The sequence below is a fragment of the Stegodyphus dumicola genome, chromosome 12 (assembly GCF_044657685.1).
Source record: "Stegodyphus dumicola isolate Sdum_Otavi_A_Nest chromosome 12, ASM4465768v1".
NCBI lineage: Eukaryota > Metazoa > Arthropoda > Arachnida > Araneae > Eresidae > Stegodyphus > Stegodyphus dumicola.
Window position 1 is genome coordinate 76,674,871 of NC_140779.1, and position 26,132 is coordinate 76,701,002.

The following is a 26,132-nucleotide window of genomic DNA, read 5'->3' on the forward strand; positions in this document are numbered from 1 at the left end:
TAAAATTAAAAATATGAAACCGTAATTTACGAAATAAAGAACAATTATGATCTAAAGGGTATAAAAATTTACAAAAAAAAGCTTAATATTTATTTGTTTACTTTTTTAAACATTTCTTTCAATGTAAGTTGTTTAAGTTGCTTCGTTTTTTATGTGATAATACATTCTCTTTAATTCTATAAACAGACATAATTTCTTGTTCAGTTACAAAGTTCCGCTGTTCAAGTCCTATAATTGCTGTGTCGAGAATACCAACTAATTTGTCAATCGAAATTTTTTCATTTTCAATAACCTCTGTCACTTTCTTCGCTATCAGAAGCGAATTATAATGACGAGGCATTTGATTTAAATCATATCAAAGACTGAGTACATCGACATGAAATACTACATTGAGTAAGCAATTATAAGTCAAATAAAATAAAAACATCTGCCCTTATGATAAGGATAGTGCTGACAGATCAACTTCCAATTCACCGCCGCTGCGTTAAAGATAAACAAAGTTTAGATAAAACGTTAAAGTTTAGATAAACAAAGCATATGCCTTTATCCATTTTTTTCAGCAATTCCACTTTTTGTTTAATGGACTCCAAAAGATACTTTTGCTTTGTATATCCTTTACATATTAGTAAATATATATCGGAAATTCTATTTGACATAATCGAAAGTTCAAGCTTACTTTTATAAAATTGCTCTAACAGTCTGCAAAAAATAATAATCCGGATCCAATTCGAAGATTAAGGAACAACGCAATCTGCAACATTAACAGAAATAGATAATTAGATAATTTTAGCTTAGCTTATCCCGTCCGTTATACATTAAACGCGCATTCGTAAACGTATTTTGCGCACGCGCACACGCAAATTCGTAGCGGTAAAGGTCATGCGTCAACACGACGCATGCGCAGAAAGTTTTTATCTTTGAGGTCCGGATTATAGATCATTCTGGATTATGGGTGTCCGAATTAACGACTTTTGACTGTAGTACTCTTTTGTTTATTAAAGTCAATAAATCAAATTTAAAGTATGTATTTAAGACGTAATGAAAAAACGGAACATTTTCCTTTTGTTTTCCATATAACTGAAAATCGGAAAATGACCAATTTTTAATTTCAGAATACCTTGTGTATTTTTACTTCTTCAAATCTCAGATAGGTATATTTTAAATTCACTGGTACTTTGTAAATATGCCAATCCTTTCTTCTCAAAAGATAATCATTTTTAGTTTAATAAACAAATGGTTCATGTAAAAAAACATTTTGAGTAATTATGCTCAAATCGTCACTTTTCTGGATTAAAAAGCTAACCTAAGTTTAACATAATGTGTAACTGCACTTACCTTTTTTATGTAGAACAACAATAACAACAGTCAATCACCAAAAAAAATCACAAAAAAGATAAAAGTTGCACAAATTGCTACGGAGTAACAGTAGACACGAAATAAGGACTAAGCAATTTGTCGATTACGTCTACGGCGGCGGCGTCTACCCTTACATACTTGTCAGCATCACGTGTTTTTGTTCACATATATTTACAAGATCGGCTCAACTTATGCCAAAAACTGCAAAAAGCATTAACTGATAAAAATTAAAACGATATAAATACTATAGATCTTATGCATGAACTGCAACTTTTGCAAACGTTTGGAGGAAATGTAGCATTGCCGGTTGAAACTCTAAACTACATCATTGTCAACAACATAGCAGTGTGCAAAATTTTGGATGTATCCCTAGATATCAGCCGTAGAACGTTTCTTATGCCCTGTTGCAATCATAGTTTGAACTTAGTCGTAAACTGTGCTACAAACAACAATTTATTCAGTGGAAACTTATTAGATATCTAAATTAATTTATTTTTAATTTAAAGATAATAAATTGTGTTCAGCAATATATTTGCTATCCAAATGCGTTTAGTGTATTATTTCGCTTTGCTCACGGTGTTTCATTTTCATAACATTTTGTTGTTGTTGTTGTTGTTGCTGACTAATGCTCACGTGTCTAACCTATAGTCAGCCGAAGTCCACGAAATTCCTCCTGGCAAGGAGTGCAAGATACGCTTGTTGTTGGCAACAACCTTGCACATCTCACAGATGACAGTGCGATTTAGTTTGGTTTCGCCCCCAATTTTGATGGAGAGCATCCTGGGGAACGGTTCTGAGCGTCTTACACCCCTTTTCCCCTATCACCAACCTTTCGAGAGAAAGTTTCCCTTGCATATTTAGACTGTCCCCATGCCACGCAGACACAATACATTTACAAACATCCATGCATTCTCTGAGATTTGAACCCGGGCACTTTGGCATGGCAGTCAGCAACACTAACCAGTATACCGGTTGGGCGGCTTTTTATAACATAAATGTAGGTATAATTCTTCAATAAATATGTTTGAGTCTGGGTTTTTAACAAAGCACAAAATGTTTGCATATTTAGACAAATTAAAAGATAAACTGTATTTTTTGGGGTTTTCTATACTATTATGCTAATAATGCTTCATTTTAAATGTTAACCATAAGGTAATGTCCCTTTAATATCGTCACTGTATAAAGGTGCTCACTAGATATTTGCACGATAGCGCCGATTAGGCTTGGCGCGGGCCTGCCTGTAGCCTATTTTGCTGACCTAGTACTTTGCCTGGTGGCATTGTCATGGTTGGGTAGATAATCAGAGAGTACCTTCTTTTTTCTTAAGCTCAAATTTTAAATATGCACTTGTGGAACTTGTCTGCAGTTGCAGAAACTGCATGAATTTGCTAATTTGTCACAAAATCTCTAAAAAAATGTGTAGAATCTATTCTTAAGGTTGATCATCCCAAAATTTCCACCTGAATAAAAGGAAAAAAACTCCTTGTAAGTAAGTTTATTGATTGATTTTTAGAATGCGTATCAACTTAAAGTGTAAAATAAATATGTATATAAGAGACGTTTTAACACAGTTTTAAGCCATTGTTCTTTTTCTGTAAAATATCTCCACACAGCACTAAAAATAGCTCTTTAGCAAAATTATTAACAAAATTATTAGGAAACTTTTATCTTTTAGTATAGTTACTTTAAAAAATATTCGCTATTGTATTTACCAATATTAGGATTTTTATATATGGGTAGGATTATTATTTTTGTCAAAATTCAAGAATTTTTTCAGTTCTTAATTAAAACCTTCAGTAGGACATATATTCGGTAACCCTCCACTAGAGAAAACTATTTACTACTTCAGATGCATCATCAAGCATAAGGGGTTATTAAAGAAACAGTAGAATAATTCTCATCTATGTGAGTGATGACATGAGAAACAGCACCAAACTTTATTACTGGATTTGTATTATTGTTATTGATGATTACATTTCATATTGAAAATGTTCTTCCTAGCACAGTTTTATTAATTTTCAGATGAAAAATGTATCTTCTTTAAAGTATTTTGGGATGTTCTAAATCTTTTCATAGTTTTATCAAATAAACTGATCTCATTTTTCATGTTCATTAGCTGATGTGTTACTGTATTTTTTTCTTTGTAAATAACATTGGTTTGTAGAAACCAATATAATTAACTTGACTTTCATGTAAATATAAATGATTTTACTTTATTAAACACAAACTTTTTAGAGCAAGAGGCTGATGAAGCTGTAGAGAGGCTGCGCAGAGAGCAAGAAATGAAAAGAAAACAGAATGCTATGACACTAGAAGAAATACGAGAACAAGTGAGCAGATTAAGAATGTCTTTAGGGAGAGAAAAATGTTATTTCGTAATTATGGTAAAAATTTTAGGATTATTTGCCGAATGAGGAATGTGTTCATTAAGAATTTTTTAATCCTTTTCCTTTTTGAGGGGTGGGAGAAATAGGAATCTAGAAACAGTCAATCCACTTGCTATCAAAGATCAAGCCATACATGAAATTATTGGTGTTTTCTGCAATCTTGCACACTGAATTTTCTGTATTATATTCAGTTTAATACAAATAGTTTAGTACAAAGACTGAGATCCAGAATCTTCAGGACTAGCAGTTCTTGATTTCGGAAATTTTTAAATTACTTTAAATCTAGCAAAGTGACATGTAGGAATTATAAAATTAAAAATATGAAATATTAAAGCATTTCTGATATGTCAAGAGAATCAAAATTTACCAAAAAATCAATATTTATTTATTTATTTTATTAAACATATCTTTAAATGTTAAATTGTTTAAGCTATGCTAATTTTTGTGCTGTTTCTTTAGTTTTACAGACAGACATAATTTCCTATTGAGTTACTAACTTTTATTGATAAAGTCCTGTAATTGTCAAATTCAGAATTGCCACTAAACTGTCAGTCAAAACCATTTCATTCTTAAAAACCTCTTTGTCCATTTTTTTCCCAATGTCAGTAATAATATTTTTGTGGATTTAAAGCCATACTACAGATCTTGAAGTCCGTTAGTTGATTGCTACTGCAACTGATTGATTGAAGCACTGACATCACAATTGAAAATTTCTGTTATGTTATGTTCATTTTTCATCACCTCTCCACATTTCTTCACAAATTCCATTAATGGGAAAATTTGGCCTTCTATTGCATTCAAAATCTACTCAAAAATAAGGTTGTTGTCTGGCATAATTTTGAAATTACAGTTTCTTAAACCCGAATTGCAACAATACTATTGTCTCTTACCAAGCTGTAAGTTCTTCAGAATCTAATTCATTTTCTCTTCCCCACAACTTTGCCAGCAAAAGAAAACCAGTATGAGCAACTGCTCTGTTAGTTGAACTTATTTTTTTAGAATATAGTTTTTTCTCTTCTCCCTCCTGCTATGCCAATAATAATAATAATAAAACAGTATGACCAACATACCACTCCAAACAAAAATGTCTCTAGGCGTCACTTGATGTTTAATTAAGACAGAAAAATTTTACCTCTCCCCTTTCCTCAACAATCACGAAAGGGCTGAGAGCAGGGTCACTACAGTAACTCAATTGGCAGCAGATGTGTTATCGACCATGATGATTCCTTAGCCAGCAGATATTTGAATGTGACATGCAGAAATTTCAGTTAGTTGAGAGAAAAATTGTTTTTACAGTCCATCTATTTTTTAGAATTATATTTCTCATATAAATGAAAATAAAAAAATAAAAAAATCAATCCCTCCTTCCTCAGGGCTTTCTAATGATTTGAAGGTCTGAATTATTCTGGATATTTGAACATTTTGATTATGGAGATTGTGCTATATTTAGTTATTGGTTTCTAAATTTATCTAAAATATTTCTTTTAGCTTATAAACTTGTGATATAATAGAAGTTAGGTTTGGAAGTGCTATATTGTTAGCCTTAACAGTCAACAACAATAACTCATATTTTGTTCCAAAATGACATTAAACTATTGTACCATTATACTTTTGATTATGATATTAAAATATTGATATTTGTCAGTTATATCAACCTTTAAGTAAAAAAAAATCACCAAAATGGAAATAAAATGCCAAATATGCCTAGCTTCTGTTTACCTTGTATTGTTATAGCAACCCATCAGCTGAACTCTTCACTTCAGAATTCAATATTTTTTCACATCCTATTCTTTCATAATAATAATTTACAAGTGCTCCCCCCCCTTTAAGTTGAATTTGAGACTTTTCCATGTCTTTATGATTACACGTAAAACAATTGTGTATCCTTGCAAAATAAGCACTATCTACACGGTGTTTTGTAGTTGCTAACTCCCACTTTTCTCATCACATCTCCTGGTAGATCATGATATCACCTATTTTTTAAATTTTAGCCTTAGTTTTATTTCACGTCTTGGGATTTTTTTCAGTATAAAATTGTAAGAAAATTTTAAAATGAAATGGGTCAAAGAACATAAAATTTCAAATAAATAATTAAATACTAATCAATTTTACATCAGAATTGTATTTCAAATTGTTGAATAACATTGATTATGCATTATAACTGAATTAGTTCAGGGTTCCTTAGAAAGGGTGTCTCCACATAACCTCAAACCCTCTCAGTTTCTCACAAAGTTTATGTGGTCTTTAAGATTTCAAGGTTGACATTTTTTAGAACGATTTAATGATTTCTATAAAGAATATTGAAAAAAGGAAATATTTATAATCATTTCTGGCAACAATTATGTTTTTGAATCAGAAAAATCATCTGCTACTTTTAAATTTATTCTTCTTTGAAATCATTGCATAGAAACAAGCTGTGGGTTGGAGGATATGTTTTTGCACTTGTCACAAAAAAGTATTAATGATGGCATTATTAACTGTGCATTTGAAAACTGAATGCTGAATGGCTGTTAATGTAATCATTCATTTTTTAGTAAACTGTGGTTAACTTTTTTATTATTCAGCTTGCTCAGCTAGAAAAAAAACTACAGGAACTGAGAGTAGAAAAACATGAAATGTTTTTATGTTTAAAAAGAGTCTTAAATGAGGATGATAAAAGAAGAAATGAGGAAGACAAAGAACCCAGGTATGAAAATTATTTCATTCAGCAAGACATCCAGTATTTTGGAATTAAGACAGAAATTTTACTTTTTTCATATTTTATATATGTATGCCTTTTTTAAGGGAATGTTGAAACAAGAACACCTAACAGTAGTTACCAAAATGCTGTGAATCATTTCCTGTGTACCATATTAATTTAAAATTGAAAAATCAATGTGAGACTATTTAATTGTTTTCATTTATATAAATAAGTTCCTGGTCTGTTTCTGTTAATGACAAAAATAAAGATTTAGGATAGTGAAGATCTGACGAACTCTTAAAATTAGTAATAAAAAACACTTTGGTTACACTTGTCATGGATTTTCATATCGAAGAAAGCTTTTAATCAAATGTTGCTGTAAGTTCAGAAAATTAGCAACACAACCTACAAATAATTAAAGTCTAACTAAATTTTTAGTAATGCAGGCAAGAGGTAAGGCTTTACTAAAATGTTTCTTTAAAACATGATCTTACAGCGGCAATTTTCAGCAGGCGGTACACAAGAGAAAAATAGGTGGCACGCAAAGAAACAAAGATTTTTAACTATTAAATTCAAAAATTAAATACCCTAAAAACCTGTTTATGTTTTTTCTCTAACACTCATAAATTCATGCAATCTGAGCTTTGTTCAAGGTCAATAGCCCTTCATAGACTATAGCAAAATAACCCGTTTTTTTATTTTCACAAATATTCCTTAACCATAGACATAACAAAATTTGTCATAAATGATGTTTTTTAAAGGAGTAATAGAAATGGATGTTGCACTTAATAGGAAATAAAAATAAGTTGTTGTGATAAAATGATAATAGTATCTCATTAATTCTTTAAGAGTTGATTGATTTAATAGCATGTCTGCACTTTATTTCACCAGCATTTCCTGGCTTATATTGCTCTGTTTTCAAAGAGAATCATTTTTTCGTTGATTTTCTGTCACTAACAGCTGGTATTTTGTCTTGTTGCTTTGTATTCCTTACTTTTCTATTCGATTTGAAATTTGAGAATATCGTCTTGTTTTTGAAGAACTCATAATATATTATGTATTTAAATATTTGTGAAAAAATAATAAAACAAACTTACATTTTCAAAATGGAAAAGTGGCTAGGATTGACTAAGTGGAAAAGGGATGAGTTTTAAGTGATGGATTCAGAACAATATACTAACACTAAGAATACTGAAAAGAAAAGAAAAATTGTTTATAGAAAATAAAAAGAAATTTATTTATCATTTGGGTTTACTTGGAATAGAGATTAAATGGACCCACAACCACAATGTGTTGTTTGCAGTGAACTGATATCCAATCAAAGGATGAAACCATCACTTCTTAAAAGACATCTTGAATCTAATCATGCCAATATAAAAGATAAAGCTGGAGAATATTTTAAGAGAGAATTAGCGGAGTTCAGAAATAGTGAACAAGTAATGAAAGGTTTTGTTAGTTCAAATGAAAAAGTGTTGGAGTGAGAGATTATGCCGCAAAACCAAAGATGATTATAGTGCACCAAACGCGAGATTAGATGATTACAATTGATGAAATTAAAATACAATAAATAAAAACAAGTAGACAAATATACCAAATCAACAGGAGGAAGTCATATATAAAAAGAAGTTAAAAGCACACATTAAAATTCAAGACATAGTCTTCAAAACAAATTACATTAGGTAATAAAAGCCAGTCTCTTTTAAATAATAAAATAAATTACAATTGACCTCTCTTCCGATTAAACGGTCGAGAGGTAAGTCACAGCTATTAAAATATTTCTGGTGAAGACTATTAAAACATGGACACTCAATTAAAATATGACAAACAGCTAAACAAACATTACAATTAAAACAAACAGGCTCATTTTATGTGTTACTCTAGTGTGACCAATTCTGAGGCGAGTTAAAAGACCTTCCTCCTTACGATTTCCAGCAAAATCCCAATGCTCAATTCTAGACTTGACATTTCTCAATTTGTTGTGATGCTGAACTTTCCAAATTTGCTGCCATTTTTTTCGGACCTTTCCCTTGATGACACAGCAGATATCTCTAAAAGGTATAAGGCGCCTGGACAGTTCAACAGCAGATTTTGCTGCAATATCTGCAAGCTCATTTCTCTTTATTCCAGCATGTCCAGGAATCCAGCAGTACACGACTTCATATCCTTGAATCGTTAAATTTATATGAATTTTTAGAACATCCACTACCACAGGATTCTGAGTGTTGGGAAAAGCTTTCAAAGATTTAAGAGCACTATATGAGTCTATATAAACTATGAACTTTTTGTGGCAGAGCTTTGAGATGTACAAAAGACCATAATATAGTGCAGTTAGTTCAGATATTAGAACTGAGAAAGCATGGTGCAGGCATCTGCCCTCTATGTAATCTTCAAATACAAATGCCATCCCGACATGATCGTTTGACTTTGATCCATCTGTATATATTGGATAATAACTGCTATATTTGTGCCTGTGCTCAGCAAAGAGTTGTCTATAAACGATCTCGTTAGTGCTTGCCTTCACGTGATGTTTGAAAACATCAAGAAGCTGAATCCGTGAATTTTCCCAAGGTGGGATTTCAAAGTTCTGTACTGCTTGGGGGCGCATATCAGAGAGGGAAAGTTCCTCAATGATAGGGCGAAGTCTTAAAGGAAAGGTAGGAACGCAGGATGGACGTGTTTCAAATAAAGTGTTACACTCATTATCAAGTAAGCACAGCTTATTGGGATGTTCAGGTTGGGATAAGATATTAAAATATTGTAAAAGGGACAATTGCTCACGCCTCAGATAAAGTGATGGTTCGTTACAGTCAACATATAGGCTCTGCACAGGAGAAGTCCTGAATGCTCCTGAACAAATCCGCAGACCTTGATGGTGAACAGGATCCAGTTTTAACAAAACAGATGACCGAGCGGATCCATACACAACTGAGCCATAGTCCAGTTTAGAGCGGACGAGCGCTCTGTAAATGCGAAGCATGGAGCAACGCTCTGCACCCCAGGAGGTGTTCGCCAACACTTTTAAAATATTTAGTGTTTTTAGACACTTCTTTCTCAGGTTTAAAACATGAGAAAGGAAAGTCAATTTTCGGTCGAACGTCACTCCTAAAAATTTTACTTCAGGCGCAACTGGAATAATTGTACCATTCAAATATAACTCAGGTTCAGGATGGAGACCTCGCTTCCTACAAAAGTGCATGTAGAATGTTTTCTGTTTCGAAAATGTAAATCCCTGTTTGTCTGACTATTCTTGAATCTTATTCAGAGCCATCTGCAATTGCCTCTCTACGTATCTCATGTCTGCCCCTCGACAGCTAATCTGTAAGTCATCAACATATAGAGATCCCAAGATGGTAAAAGTTCTTTTAATACAGAGTTTATTTTTAAACTAAACAGGGTTACACTAAGCACACAGCCTTGAGGCACACCCTCTTCCTGTTCAAAAACATCTGACAAAACAGATTCTTACTTGAAAAGTTCTAGTGTTCAAGAAATTCTGAATGAAAATTGGTAGGTTGCCGCGCAAGCCACTGTCATGATGATCGCGAAGTATACCGTATCTTCATGCCTTACCATAAGCTTTCTCAATGTTGAAGAATACCGAGACAAGGTGGCTTCTTCTTACAAATGCTTTTCGAATGGATGTCTCTAACAGGAGCATGTTATCTACGGTTGTTCTCCTTTTTCGAAAACCGCTTTGATAAGGCGATATAATATTATTCTTTTCCAAGAAGTAGATTAGGCGGCTGTTTACCATTTTTTCAAACAGCTTGCATATGCAACTCGTAAGGGCAATTGGCCGATAGTTGGATGGATTCCTTGGATCTTTCCCTGGCTTAGCAATAGGAATTACAACAGCTCTCCTCCATGCACTGGAAAAAGTATGCTCCTTCCACACTCTGTTGTAAAAAGTGAGAGGGGCATTCAGTGACTTATAGGACAGACGCTTTAGCATTTCGTAATTTATGCCAGCAAAACCTGGAGAAGACCTATGTGTCTGCAACAAAGTTCTCTTTTATTCCAGCATAGTAAATGCTGTATTGTAAGGCTCTGATTTGGAAGAGTTGAATGCGATGGGATTTGTTTCAGAGTGCTGCTTGATAGAGAGAAATGCAGGTGAATAGTTTCTACTGGAAGAAACGGCAGCAAATGTCTCACCAATAGTATTCTCAATTTCTTTTATGGAGCTAATCACTCAGCCATTTTTATCCAAAACGGAAAGTGAGTGGTCTTTATATATTCCGCATGCTTTTCGAACTCTTTCCCAAACCCGCTTACTAGGGATAGAGGATGTTATTGACGACACATATGAAATCCAAGAATTCCTTTGGCTCTGCCTTCTTACTTTTCGTGCATTTGCGCTGGCTCTTTTAAATGCTATGAGGTTTCGCAGAGTAGGATATCTATGAAAAATACCCCATGCTTTATTTTGATTTTTCAGTGCTTCATGACAGTCATGATTCCTACAGGGTTTCGTATATTTTAGTATTTTTCCTGATGTTCTAGGAATGGAAAGCATAGCTGCTTGAATAATAGTATTAGTAACAGCTTTAACAGCATCATCGATATGCGTATCTTCTACCATGTTCTCTGTGAGCTCTGCTGAGGAAGAGAAGAGTTCCCAGTCCACCCTGTCCAGTATAAACTGAGGGAGTCTCGACATTGGGTTTGCACCTCTTCATACGAGAGACACAAAAATGGGATAATGATCGCTGTTGTAAAGATTATTTCCGACACTAAAAGTGCAAAATGGCAACAGAGATGGTGAACAGATGGCAGGGTCGAGAGCGTGGAATGTCCTTGAAGGCTCATGGAAGTAAGTATCCTGCCCATTATTCAGGAGACAAAGGCTATGATCTTCAATCATTCGCTCAATTTGTCTTCCTTGGTAATTTGTATCTTTACTATCCCAGAGCGGACTATGGCCGTTAAAATCTCGTATTATGATGAAAGGCTCAGGCAGCTGCTCTATAAGACCATTTAAATCTTGCTGATCAATGTGCTCATTAGGAGGCAAATAAAGAGAAACGACTGAAACTACAATATGAAAATTTACTTGTACAGCGACGACTTGGAGGAATGTCATCAAAGGAAATGTATTTGATGGATAGTCCAGTGAGGTGAGGAGGCCTACACCCCCACAGGCACGCTCCTGCAAGGTTATCCTTCCTGACGAAAGAAAACCTCCAAAGTTTTGCATGTTGTTCTAGTTTCAGATTTGTTTCCTGTATTGCTAAGCAGCTAAGCAGACAGGATGATAGGTGTTCCGTCTTTTTGGTAGATAGGTGGCGCTCTTGATGCGCGCCGATAAAAAATATTTCACTTGACGCTTGAACATGAAGAATGACGCATGTCATATTTTTTTATGCTTGATTATGTTTCATGGCCGCTATAGGCGGAAGTAATATAAGTAATAGATTTGAAATTCTAATGCTCTCCCAACTTTGACTCCTGAAACAAAACGATCTTTGAAATTATGACTTATGAAAAGAGACAACATATATTTTTTGGTGCCGAAACCCGGGAAAAGGGGAATTACCTTTTGAAAGGTAAGAATTTTGATTTATTTGTTCTTGGTATCGATCTTTGAAAACGAAGCATGATGGATGATTTAGCAAAAGAGAAAAAGAAACGTGCTATTGTACGTAGTAAAGTTACTACACTTCTAAATAAACTTGAGAAATTATTATTGGAAGAATTAAGTAAAGAACATGTAGAAGATCTAAATTCATCATATGAATTGTTAATTGAATACCATGAGAAACTTAAAACTCTTCACTCAAAGATCGATGCTCTCATAATTGATGAAAAAGAATATGATAACGAACTACTTGTATGTGAAGAGTATGATGAAAAAATTATAACGTTTAAAGCTAAGATTGTTAGTAAAGTAAAGAAAATTAACAGTAATGAAGTTGTTGAAAGAAGTATAATTACAACTAGTAATGGTATTAGTAGTACTCTGAATGGTAATAATGTTGTTACAAGTAGTGCTTCAGTAAAGTTACCTAAATTAAATATTGAAAAATTTGCTGGTGATCCCAGTAAATGGCTCGAATTCTTTAATTCGTATGATAATGCTATTCATTCTAATCCAAGTTTATCTAAAATAGATAAGTTTACATATTTGAAAAGTTTATTATCTGGTTTAGCATATAATTGTGTTTCTGGTTATGCTTTATCTGAAGAAAATTATGATCTATGCATTAAAAGTTTAGAAGAGAGGTTTGGTCATAAAGATGTTATTATATCAAAATTCATGCAGATGTTGTTACAGTTAGAACCAGTTAAAAGTTCTTCAAATGTTTTTGAGTTAAGAAAGCTCTATGATCAGTTACAAATCTGCGTTAGAAATTTAAGTAGTTTAGATGTTACTAGCGGTTCATATGGACAGTTATTGAACCCAATAATTCTTAAATTGTTACCTGAAGATTTAGCTCTTGAATTCCATAGAAAAAGAACATCTAACCAAAATATAGAAGTAAGTGAATTAATAGAGTTCATTAAAATTGAAACTGAATGCCGAGAAGCAAGTATTTTGATTAATAGCTCAAAAGGTAATAAATACACAGGGGTTAATCCTAAACAAGGGTTCAAAAATTATAAAGTCAAATCACAAGCTTCTACTTTTAACACATCGGTAAAAATGTTTTGCATATTCTGCAAATCAAACGAACATACATCTGCCGGATGTTTGAAATTTTCTGACGAACAAAAACGAAACAAATTAAAACGGGAAGGTCACTGTTACAGATGCTTTCTAAAACATTTGTCATTGAACTGTCGGTCAAAAATACAACCATGCGAAAACTGTAACGAGAAAAATCATAATAAACTTTTCTGCCGTTTGAAATCGAAAGAAATGGAAGATGTTAAATCCGCAGATACGCAAAATAAAACTTTAGTATCTACTTCCCACCGTAACACTCTAAAACCTGAAAATAGTGTGCTTTTACAGACATGTTCTGTTATTGCTCAAAGCAAAAATAAATCGAGAATCGTAAGATTATTAATTGATTCAGGTAGTGAACGAAACTTCATCACCCACAAGTTAGCGCGCGATTTAGAATTGCAAGTCATTAGAAAAGAATTTCTAACAATTTATTCATTTGGAAATCAGTGCGGTAACTCGCAAGAATTTGATGCATATAGTCTAAAAATAAAAAATAAAAACGATGATCGCTGCCTTGTTGTAGAAGCTATAGGGATAGAATTAATATCATCAATAGAATTCCAGGCGCCATCAACATGTCAAAACATTAAAGAATTTATGACTAAAAAGGGCTTGGAACTTTCGGATACAAGTCCCGTTAATGAGAATATAAATATTCTGCTTGGCGCGGAGCATTTCTGGTATATACATACAAACAGGAAGTAATTCAATGATAAATGATGGTTTATTTATAGTACCGACGATATTTGGATACACAGTGATGGGTAAAGTAAAAAATAATAATACTTGAATTAATGCATTGTTTTTATCTGCCGTTGAAGGAAACACATTTGATTTGCAGTCATTTTGGAAATTGGACTCGCTAGGAATTGAAAATGAAAACAAAACATTTTCGGAAACTGATTTGGATACTATTAAGCATTTTAACGACAGTTTAAAATTTAATAACGGCAGGTACGAAACAAAACTCTTTTGGAAGGACAGTAAATCACAACTCGCTGATAATTTTTTCGTTGCTAAACAACGATTTCTAGGACTAAAGCATAAATTAAAGGGAAATGATTTCCTATATAATGAATATGATAATATAATTAGAGAACAAGTTGAAAGGAGGATTGTTGAACAATGTAAGTTTGTTGAAAATGAACCTAACTGTTATTATATGCCTCATAGGCCCATTATACGTGAAGAAAAAGTAACAACAAGAATAAGAATAGTTTATGATGCCTCTTCTAAGTCTGAAGGAGCTAAATTGTTAAATGAATGTTTGGTATCAGGCCCTAATTTAAATCCTAACTTGTTGGATATAATTTTAAAATTTTTGCGTACATAAAGTTGCATTTTGTGCAGACATAGAGAAGGCTTATCACCAAATTCAAATTGATAGTGAAGATAGAAATTTTTTAAGGTTCTTGTGGTTTGATCATTCTTACGACAATAGTGACAATAGTTTAGGCTTTAAGGTTTTCCGAATGTGCCGAGTGCCGTTTGGAATGACAACAAGTCCGTTTATTTTGTCCGCCACTATCAAACATCATATTAAGGGTTATGAAAAGAAATATAGCAAAGCTGTTGACATGTTAAATAAGTCCTTATATGTTGATGACCTTATCCATGGAGCAGACTCCGTTGAAGAAGTTTTCTCATTATCAACTGATGCAGTTAAAATGCTTCAAGACCCTGGTATGAACTTAAGAAAATTTGAATCACATTCCGTACCTTTAAAAAATCATTGGCAAGATATTGGTTTGATTAATAAGGAAGATAATTTGGATAAGAAAACGTTAAAGGTGCTGGGAATAATTTGGGATTTGGATGAGGACACATTGAAATTAGATGTATAAGAACTTTTACAACCAGTTGACTGGAAACACGTTACAAAGCGAAAGGTATTACAGATTGTGGCAAAAATTTATGACCCAGTTGGATTCATTGCACTCTTTGTTATCAGAATAAAATTCTTATTACAAGAGTTATGGGAATTGGGTATTGATTGGGACACAATTTTGCCCAGTTATTTGAGTGAAAAATTTAAAACTTGGTACTTTGAAACTGAAGTTATTCTCAACTTGTGTATTCCTAGAAAATATATATTAAATGATAAATGTGTAAATTTCGATAAAATAGAGCTTTTTGTCTTTTGTGATGCCAGCCTCAAGGGATATGGAGCTGTTGCATATTTTCGTGATCCTGATTCTTGCTGTACGTCTTTTGTTCTTTCAAAGAGCCGTGTATCCCCACTTAAAAAATTAACCTTGCCTCGTTTAGAACTTATGGGAGCCATTATTGTCGCAAGAATAGTTAAATATTTAAGGAAATTATTTAATATCCAAGAAGATAATGTATTTTGTTTTAGTGACTCTAAAATTGTTCTTCACTGGATCAGGGGTACCGCTGATAAATGGAAACCCTTTGTTGCTAATCGTGTATGTGAAATACAAGATGTTGTATCACCTTCGCAATGGAAATACTGTAAGGGAAATGACAATCCGGCTGACATAGTTTCACGTGGATTAAGAGCTTCTGGTCTAGTGGAAAATAAACTTTGGTTCAATGGACCAGTGTGGTTAAAAGAGAAAATGTACCTTCATCATCTTTTGATCCTTTGATTGAGCCTATGGTAGAAGAGGTACAGGTAGAACAGCGTCTAACTACTGTATATTCTGTTATTAGCCAAGAGGTTGAATTTGAATTGATATCCAGGTTTTCATCCTGGAAAAAATTGAAACGCGTAACTGCATGGTGTTTAAGATTCTGCCACAATATTAAACCTACATATGTAAAACTCAAGGGTTTTTTAACAGTTCAAGAATTGGATAAGGCAAGCAATTTTTTAAATCATGCAAAATTCCGAATTTAGAGAAGAAATTAGACTTTTGAAAGCAGGGAAGAAATTGAATCTCAGCAGTAAAATCCTGAAATTAAATCCTTTTCTTGATAGAGAAGAAATCCTTAGAGTGGGTGGTAGACTCTGTAACTCGAATTTTTCAAAAAACACAAAGTATCCAATCATTCTTCCCAAAAGTCACCAAGTTACTGAATTGATAGTCAAACACTTTCACGAAGTGAACCTTCACAGAGGAGCCACATTAACATTATCTGCTCTGCGACAGAAATATTGGATTGTTAATGGCCGAGAAATTGTAAGAAAAATAATTTGGAAATGTAAAAAATGTTTTAAAAATCGAACAAGCACATCCAGTCAGATAATGGGCGACCTACCTGCTTCTCGCGTATTGCCGGATAGAACATTCTCGAATACAGGACTGGATTTCGCAGGCCTCTTTTTAATTAAAGCTAGGAAAGGAAGAGGAGGAACGAGATATAAATGTTACGTTTGCCTTTACATATGCTTCACCACAAAGGCCATTCACCTAGAAGTAGTCAGTGATCTAACAACTGAAGCATTCCTAGCATCTCTGAAAAGATTTGTGTCACGCAGAGGAAAACCCAAGAAAATCTTTTCCAATAGAGGAACCAACTTTGTTGGGGCTGATCCAGAATTAAGAAGATACAAAGCTACGCTTTCCTCTGAGGAAGCATTTCAAAACTACCTGAGCGGTGAAAATATTCAATGGATCTTCAATCCTCCTGCTGCCCCTCACTTTGGAGGCCTTTGGGAGGCTGGAGTGAAACAAATGAAGATTCACTTAAAGCGAACTATTGGGACCCAGGTTCTGACATACGAAGAATTTCGCACCTTAATTACACAAATTGAGGCGTGTTTGAATTCTAGGCCAATAGTTTCCATCTCATCTGACCCTGAAGATTTTAATCCTTTAACACCTGGACATTTCCTAATTGGGACTACATTAACAGCAATTCCTGAACCTGATCTTACAAATAATAAGCTAACCCCTGCTGAAAGATGGAAATTGACACAGCAAATTTTCCAGAGCTTTTGGAAACGTTGGTCTAGAGATTATCTTTCACAATTACAAGGGCGTACCAAATGGTTCAGGGATAAACCAAATTTAGCTCTCAATGACTTAGTCTTGATAAAGAATGAAAATTTGCCTCCATTAAAGTGGCGACTTGGACGAGTAATTGAACTATATCCTGGTGCTGATGGAAAAGTTCGTGTTGTGAAACTAAAAACTTTATTGGGCAAAATGAAGCGTCCTATACATAAACTTTCCCGCTTACCATTGAGTGAATAAGACTCTAAAAAAAAAAAACATTAATTGTATATTCGTAATTTGTGTCTTTATTATTATTATTAATTCAATTATGTTTCAGATTCAGAGAATGGACCACAATTGTGGATTATGGTAATTTAGCAGTTTCATTATTTTGTTTTCTTTCTAGAGATTGTAAGTATGTTTTATTTGTAAAATTTTGTGCTAAATTTAATGTTGTTATTCAATTTAAATTTGTCATTATGCATTTTTATTTTATATGATATACTATTGAATGTTTGGGAAACTTGTTTAAATCTAAAATTGAAGATCTTTATAACAATGTTGTAATGAACCAATGTTCATCGGGGCGGAGTATGTTCCGTCTTTTTGGTAGATAGGTGGCGCTCTTGATGCGCGCCAATGAAAAATATTTCACCTGATGCTTGAACATGAAGAATGACGCATGTCATATTTTTTTATGCTTGATTATGTTTCATGGCCGCTATAGGCGGAAGTAATATAAGTAATATAAGTTTATCGTTAATAAATGTTATTTCTATGTTCTGTGAAATCTTGAAGTTTTGATTTGAAATTCTAATGCTCTCCCAACCTTGACTCCTGAAACGAAACGATCTTTGAAATTATGACTCATGAAAAGAGACAACAATAGGCATTTACTATAGCTTTGATGTCAAGCAAATTTCGGTGGAAACCGCGACAGTTCCATGAGACGAGGATGTCCATTATGATTGGGTTTTGTTCTTGCTGTGCTGTTTAGTTTTTTGTGGAAGTAAATGCTTGGGAACTTCTAGACCCTCTTCTATTTCCATACTGTCTGAATCTGCAGATTCGGAAATCATCTCATCAAGAGAGCTATTGCTAGGACTTCTATTTTTATTAATTATTTTGTGACTTACAGTTTTAGGTTTACTTTGAATCACTGTTTCTTATTTTTTGTATTAAATGAGTTGAATTTTCCTTTTTCTTGTTGGATGTAGTGGGTTGGGTTTTATTTTGTAGAGTCTGCGTGCCTATTGATGTTTGGGTGGCAACTGTACAAGATGATTTAACAGCACTGGCTTATGATTTATTTGGTCGAAGCTGTGTGCTCTGGACTAATCTTCTGCCTTCGGCATAAGAGATGTTCCTAGTAACTTTTGCAGTCTGGATTTCTTTTTCCGATTTCCATTTTGGGCACAAGCGAGAAAATGCTGGGTGGTCACCCTCGCAATTTATACACAAAGGCACAGCGGTACAATTATCAGAATCGTGGCCAATCTGTGAGCATCGGGCGCATGTGAGGCTGCCATGACAAGACGTCTTAGAATGGCCAAAACGCTGGCATTGGAAACATCGCATAGAGTTTGGAATATAAGGTCTTACAGGAAGATTTAGATATCCGGCCTTAATATTCTTAGGCAGATCAGGCGTGTTGAAGGTAAGGATCACGTGTTTCATGTCTATCAACGTACCTTCTTTACACATCTTGATCCGTCTAACACCGCAGACATTTTGGTCAGACAGCTCAGAAGCGATCTCTTCAGAAGAAGAATACAGAAGGTCGAATTCTGAGATTACACCACGACAATAATTCACTGACTTATGTGCTGTTACAGTGACATTCGCTTGCCCAAGTTTAGTTATTTGAAGTAAAGAAGCAGACTGGGTGGCTGAGGTTGTATCAATAAGCAAGTCTTCAGATCGGAGATGCTTTATATTTCTTGGCTCACCAATACAGGAATGAATGTACTTATTTATTGCAAAAGGTGACATCTTTTGCAGCTCGCCAGAAGGACTAGAGATAACTAGGAAACGGGGACTACTATTAGGATTATTTGCATTTGCATCTGTACGTAATTTTTTAGCAGTAGACTTTTCAGAACTAGGTTGAGTGACTTCAAAATCTTTAATTAAATAAATGTGTGAATTGGCCATAGTGAAGTAAGAAAAGATTCGGGTCCGACGGCCCCGCCCACCACGGAGCCCAACAAGGGAACACAGATTCCTGTGTTAGGGCTAGCCGGACCTATATGCAAACTAAAACCCCACAGTCGGCTTTCCCGAAAGCAGGTACTCCCGAGAGCTTATCCCCAAGCCACTGACACAAGGACTAGTGACCAGCCGATTGACACCCGTGAGGACGACTAAAGTGCCTCTGTTTAGCTGAAGCAGAGGCCAAAGTAGTGTGTTGGGGACAGTATCTCGCCCCTCAACTACCAGGACCCTCCTTTCCAGCGACACGGGTCTCCACGCATGGCAAACACGTGGGCAGTTTTCTCGCCAATCGAAAACTAGAGACAAGGGCTGTTCTAGTCTCTCGTGACGAGCCCCAAACTCCGAAGAGAAAAACCACAGAGGAGAAGGGAAGGAAAAAAAGTTCCAGCCAAGAGGAGAGGAGACGGAAAAGAGGATAGATCACTGGGGCTCCAGGATCGTGACACCCGTCTCACCAAGACGATGATCCCCTGAAGGGCTAGGGTACCTCGGGATTACCACACCCGTACTCACAAGCGTGAGCCCCTGAGAGGGAAAAAGCTTTGGAAGCTAGTTATCTAGTAAGCCTAAGAATTCCCAAGACTCGGCATGCTTATACTATTGAAGAAAGACAATTATTCATAAAATAAAACATAGTGAGTATTTCGCATTGCAATTAGATAAAAGTACTTATATAACAAACTTTGTTCAATTATTAGTACTAAAAATCTATGATAGAGCAACGGCAAATGAAATTTTCAAAGTAATTGACAATTTTATGTCTGAGGATCATATTCCTTGGCCGTATGCAGTGATGGAGTTCGGATTTTAACTGGAAAACATTCTGGTCTTATTTCTCGAAGAAAGAAAGTTGCACTGAAACTAAATTTACTCACTACTCCATTCATCTTGAGGGTTTAGTGGCCAAAACACTCCACAAAAACATTAAAATCGTTTTGAATCAAGCTGTGAAATTTTGTTAATTTTATTAAAAGCTGAGCTTTAAATTCTAGAATATATATGATTTTATGCCAAGAGGTGGGCAGTGAACATGAAACACTTTTGTTATGTTACGAAGTAAGATGGTTATCCAGAGGCAAATTTTTAAATTGTGTTTTTGAACTTCTATCAGAAATTAAAATTTTCTTCTGTGATTCAAAATTTGAATTGCAAAAATGTTTATTTAGTAAATTTTGGTTGGCATGTTTAGTATATTTTCAGAAAGCTGATATTTTGGGAAAGTCAAGTGAATTAAATTTAGGATTATAAGGGAAAAGTGTCAATTTTTTTACCATTTGAGATAAAATAAATGCGATGATATAAAATCTCGAGCTAATAACCAAAGAATTTGATAATAATATTTTAAGTTTTTTACCGCTTTTAGAAAGCTTTCTAACCAAAAAATGATTTGAAAATAAAAGAAGAATTAGCATACAACATTAAAAGTAATTTTTTATTTAATTGATAAACAATTTCAACCCATATCTTCTTGAAGATTATGAAGAAGGATATTGGTTTAGAAATCTATTTTGTTGAAATGTACCTAAAATTGTATCTCATAGAGAAAAAGAACAATTGATAGAAATTTTCTGTGATCGAACTCTTAATTGAAGATTTCAAAAATAATACACTTGTTAACTTTTGGCTGAACAAACAAACAAGCAAACAAATTTAAAGGTATTTTAAATAAAATTATTTATTTATTAATTTGGCCTTTTGTGTGAAGAAGGATTTTTCCCCCCATTTTATATTTGGAAAAAAATAAATAAATAAATAAATAAAAGTGGTTGATAATTTATGGTTAAAACTAAGTGAAATAAGACTACATAAAGAAACTGATCTGTCTTAAACAGGCCCAAATTTTGCACTAAATTTTAGAATAATAACTTAAAGTTTGATTATTCAAATGGTAACCAATTTTAATAAAATATATTTTTATGTATGCATATATAATACACAGATTGTGCAAATGGCAGTCTATATATGTATGTATAATAGAAATATTAAATATATATATTTAATATTTCTATTTAGAAATTGAAAAATAATCATTGTAAAATGTAGTGGTGGTACTAAAGTTTATCAGTTTTTGTTTAAATAATATGCTTTAGTAAAAAAGGTTAATAACTGCTGTCTTATAGTATATTACAAGACATAGTTTTAAACTGAATTTAAAATTAACAAATATCAGCTATTGCTACATGTTGGGTTTCTATTATAACTCAGATATCTAAATAAATATAACAAGATAACTTTCAACTATGAATAACTTGGCTCTAACTAATAGTTATTTGAATTCTGTACATTAATGAATCAAAGTTTGCTCAAGAGCTATACAGGTTGGCCTGATGGTAATTCTTGTTAAGCAGCTTTAATGACTTGTTATCACAGCACTCTGTTTGAAACTATCATTTTATTCGCTTTCTAAATTCAACATAATGTGTATTCTGAGAATAGCTGAATGGAAGAAATAAAAGGTGCAAAGAAGATTTAGCATTAAAATAACTGGTAATTAAAATAGACATTGCAAAGTTTTCAAGGAAAAGCATCTGTCCGCCCTTTGTTCCTTGATCATAATGTAGAAAATGCATCACCCATACATCCATAAGCAATATATCATTTGAAATAAGTAGATTGAAGTCCATCCATCATTATTGGATTACTGCATATTTTCATTAACTATTGTAAATAAAGAATTAGATTTTTTTTGACAGGCTAAAACAAAGGTTTTAACAGCTTTTGAATGATTAAATATTGTGTAAGTATTTTCTAGATCAATTTACAAATTCATGAATCTTTTAATTATGCCTTAAATTTTTAACATAAGACTGGAATTGTTTTGTAGTTTTTAATTTTAATTCATATTTATATTTCAGTGATTTGATTCAGATGAGCCATCATTATGCAAATCAAAATGTGCCTGTTGGAGCTCCTAATCTTTATATGATTGGTAGGATTTTGCAATTGGTAAAACTGCAAGATATTAGCAATGTTTAAATTGAATGAGATGGTAAAACATTTAGTGTAAAATGATAAATTAATATTTGGCTGCATTATAAATACTTTCTAGAAGAATAAATGACATTCCTCTGTATTTTATATTAATATATAATTATGATGCTTATTGAGAATGTGTAGAGTTTATATGCTTTCTTCTTTTATGTTAGTTTTAGCAAGAATTTTATCTTGCTCCTTCTGGCACCTCAAGTAATGCCAGTTAGGGGCTACCATACATACTGCATATGGAAGACACCATAAGGCTTTGGTCAACTGCAAGGATTGAAGAAAGAAAATAAGGCCCAACCTTGGCCTTAAAAGTGCACATTATGGAATGCTGATGTGGCTGCACATGATGGAAAAATCTGTTATTATTAAATAGATGAGAAATGCACACAATTCCTTATGTATTGGAACACTTAGAAGATAGAGGGGAAAATAATTTTAAAATGAGGAGAAGGTGCAAAACAAAAATAACATTATACTGTGGGGGGTGTAGTGGTAGTTTTGAAATTTAGTTGGGCCATGTTTATTATGAGCCAAAAGTGAAAGCCATTAAGGTTGCCACCCTCCCAAGTTCTGACTCCAAAAAATGCTGCCTCATTTTACTAATGTCTGATGTCTTATTTATTCAGCCACACTGTCCTTGCGAGCAAGGGTTGAATAATAATGTAAGTGTTGCATGACAGTCTCTGCAGGACAAATAAATGCATAGAAGTGAGGTTAATTACTTAATGCAAGGTTCCTAAATTCAGGACCATTCCTAGGGGATTCAGCACCTGTGTGCATTTAAGTGAATTTTTAATAATAGTGTTACATGCAGAGTAACAATCTTTGGACGCCAAATAAATTAATAGAATTAAGGTTAATTACTTAATGCAAGGTTCCTAAATTCAGGACTGTTCAAGGGGGATTGACCACTTGCATACTGGTTTTTTGTACTCACTTATATAATTAAAGGGATTAATTAAGTGTAATAAGTACACCGGATGTGGATGGCTGCTGATCATCAATAACTAGTGGCTTTTGATAAGCTCGACATTTGATAAAGATGGATTCAGAGTAGAACACTTAAGTTTTAAAAATTCACTTAGTTTTTCCTTTCCCAGTCAGCATTTTTTATGCATTGGGCTTTGAATAACTTTTTTCTAGTGCCATCACTATTTTAAAGCAAGGGGGGGGGGAACTATTAATGCAAAAAACATATTTTAAAAACTATCCAATTGTGGTGGGGCATCAGCACTGTAAGCATGACTACACACATTTCAGACATTAAGCAGTTATTTTGTTCATTTGTTTTAATATAATTTAGTTTGAAAATTATATAACATGTTTTCGTAAATATTAATTTATAATACATATTTATTTGTAATACTTTAAATACCATTTCACAATACCAATTTTAAAAACAGGAATGGTTTCTTGTGAGTTCAAGATTATTCAGTTAGTTCACTACAGCAACCAAAGAGGTCATATTTGCAGTATCTCAAATTGATGACTTTTACCAAAATATCGATACCCCACTCCGCAGCCTTCGGGGAGAGTTTGCTGGACTCATTGTCCATTAGCCTTTCTTGCCAGTTGTCTAATGACATTAACATCTACAAAGTACTACTCACAACTAAGGAGCTTCATAAATTCCTTTTCATGTTCTCACCAGTAAAATGTATTGAAATGTTAGCTCAGAAAAATTCTTATGTACTCTCTAGTCTCTTATCTGAACATTAATAAAGGCAACCTCCTAAAGGGAAAGGCTTCAGAAGATCAGTAGTTAGTTATTTTTGCAATCCCAGCTGAAAGGCAGATGGAAATCCATTCCTATTTCCCATTTTTTTCGAGTGAAACCTTTCCAAACTTTACCTCCTTTTAAAAAAGAGCTTTTTGCCTTTATAAGCTCTAAAGGCTAAAGTTCCAGATTTGGTCTTTGGTAGAGAAAAATTCATTGAATAATGAATTTGTCCTTGCATAAGTAACTTCCACTTTGGAGGCTACCGAGTGAATTTAGTGCCTCTAAATCTTGCCACCTGGATGCAGGACGTTTGCTGCATACCTGCCCAGAACACCCTAAGTTGATACTTGATATATGGTCTTAGATTAATTTCTATATCAGTGAGTTCATATTTGAAGTTGTGAGCATAATAACCTTGTCATTATTTATGGCTTTGGAGTAGAAATGTTAGTTGAGCTTGTTGATAAATAATTGTGTGTTATCAAGTTGAGATTGTGGTGTAGTTGTTTATTGCAAGGCTCTGGTGATTTTTCATAAAAAATTATTTTGAAAGGTTTAGAGGTTATTGAATTTAGTGTTGGATGTTGTGGTCCATGCCAGAGAGGCATATGTGAGAATTGGTCTTAGTATTTATGTATAGATGTGCTTTTTTTTCTCTCAAGGTCCAGTGTTGATGAGTTTACTAGAAGACAGTTGAGTTTTCAGGAAACTCCTATGATGATTTCAATTGCAACTGACATATGTGCATTCCAAATTAAGCTGGTGTTTAAAGCAAACCCCTTTGTTAACTTTTGAACTATTTCATTAAAAAGAGTTAGCTCTTCATCAGCACTCCCCCCCCTTTGTCGACCTGTGATTAGAAGTTTTGATTTCATAGCATTGATGCACTTTCTCCACTTCTTATCATTACATAAATTAAATAGATAATTGGGTCAAAACTTGTGGGATGTGAGCTGCGATGTTATTGTCAACAGAATAACAACTTCTTTGCTTAATGTTAAATTTCTATCTTTAAAGCATGAATTAATGATGAGAGGGTCTCTCCGGTGAGGTTGAAAGTGTTTATAGGCTAAACAGTTATGCCAGATGCTGCAAAAGATAATATAGCCTACATTTTTACTTTATTAAGTATGCTTTAAATAAATTTAGGTATAGCACAGGGGTTCGGAACTAGGAAGGAATTCATATTTTATAAAAACGCATAAAATATAATCTAAATAAATGCATATTTTGCAAAAGAAGGGGATAATTATCTTCAGGAAATGGTGAAAGAGGTGCGTTTCGGCAAAAAAAGTTGAGAACTAACTAGTATAGCATGATTGCAGAAAAATGAAAGGAAGAGAATTGGTGTTTTGCTGCTGGAGAGCAAATATAATTTTTGCATTGATATAATGTATCAAGATTCTTTGAAGAGGCTGTTGTAATATTTAGTATTAAACAAGTTATGTATAAAGAATTACTTTTTATGTCATATGTGTGTGTGTGTTAATAAATTTAATTATTTCTATGATTATGAAAGCACTGTTGGGAATCAGCTTAACCTTTTCAGGACAGGCGGCCCATATATGCATTCCCTAAGATCGGCTCTTACAGCCTGGCATCCCATCCACGCATCACTAGAGATTGCATTCAGAGGACGGGTGATACGTATACGCATTTTTAGCTGGAACGTTTTTCTGAAGGCCACTAAATGGCATCCTATGTCCATTACTTTTGAAATGAACACAGTTTTAGGTTCCTGACCTTGAGCTTAATATATTCTACTTGACTTTGGTAGTTTACTCATCAGCTGTTGCGAGAGTGTGGGGGAGGGAAAGCGTAAACAGAGGTGGGCTCTTTAAATCGCTGCTCGCTCATGAAAACATTCACGTGTCTGATTTATATCCAATTCCTTTTTTTCTTCTACTATGTACGGTCTTTTAGGGTTACTGTGGGGAGTTTTTTTTACATTTGCATTGCCTTCAGATATATTTCTGTTTCTTCTATTTGTATTTAGGAAAGCCTCACCTCCAGTCTATTATGGCGAGAAGGCATTATTTATCAGAGGAAGAATATCCTTGTATGGTTAGCAGAGTTGCCAACTCTCCCGATTTAGGCGGGAGACTCCCAATTTTTGACCGCTCTCCTGCCAACCTGATTTACAATATATTTCTCCTGACTTTTTCTTATTCTTAAAATTTCTCACGATTTTTATGAAACTTAATACTTTGTTACATGA

General features: G+C 33.7%; 1 protein-coding gene across 5 annotated transcripts in view; it reads left to right on the forward strand.

Annotated features, from left to right (window-relative positions):
* The window catches only part of LOC118200941 (uncharacterized), a 67,815-nt gene that overhangs the window by 14,801 nt on the left and 26,882 nt on the right, over nucleotides 1–26,132 (forward strand). For 3 of the 5 annotated variants that reach the window (XM_085806604.1, XM_085806606.1, XM_085806605.1), the window contains exons 3-5: nucleotides 3,592–3,740; nucleotides 6,308–6,429; nucleotides 22,065–22,138. In XM_085806604.1, coding sequence (XP_085662730.1) covers nucleotides 3,592–3,740; nucleotides 6,308–6,429; nucleotides 22,065–22,138 — 345 coding nt within the window. The remainder of the gene's footprint in view (nucleotides 1–3,591; nucleotides 3,741–6,307; nucleotides 6,430–22,064; nucleotides 22,139–26,132) is intronic. The other 2 variants (XM_085806607.1, XM_085806608.1) reach the window with 1 other exon arrangement.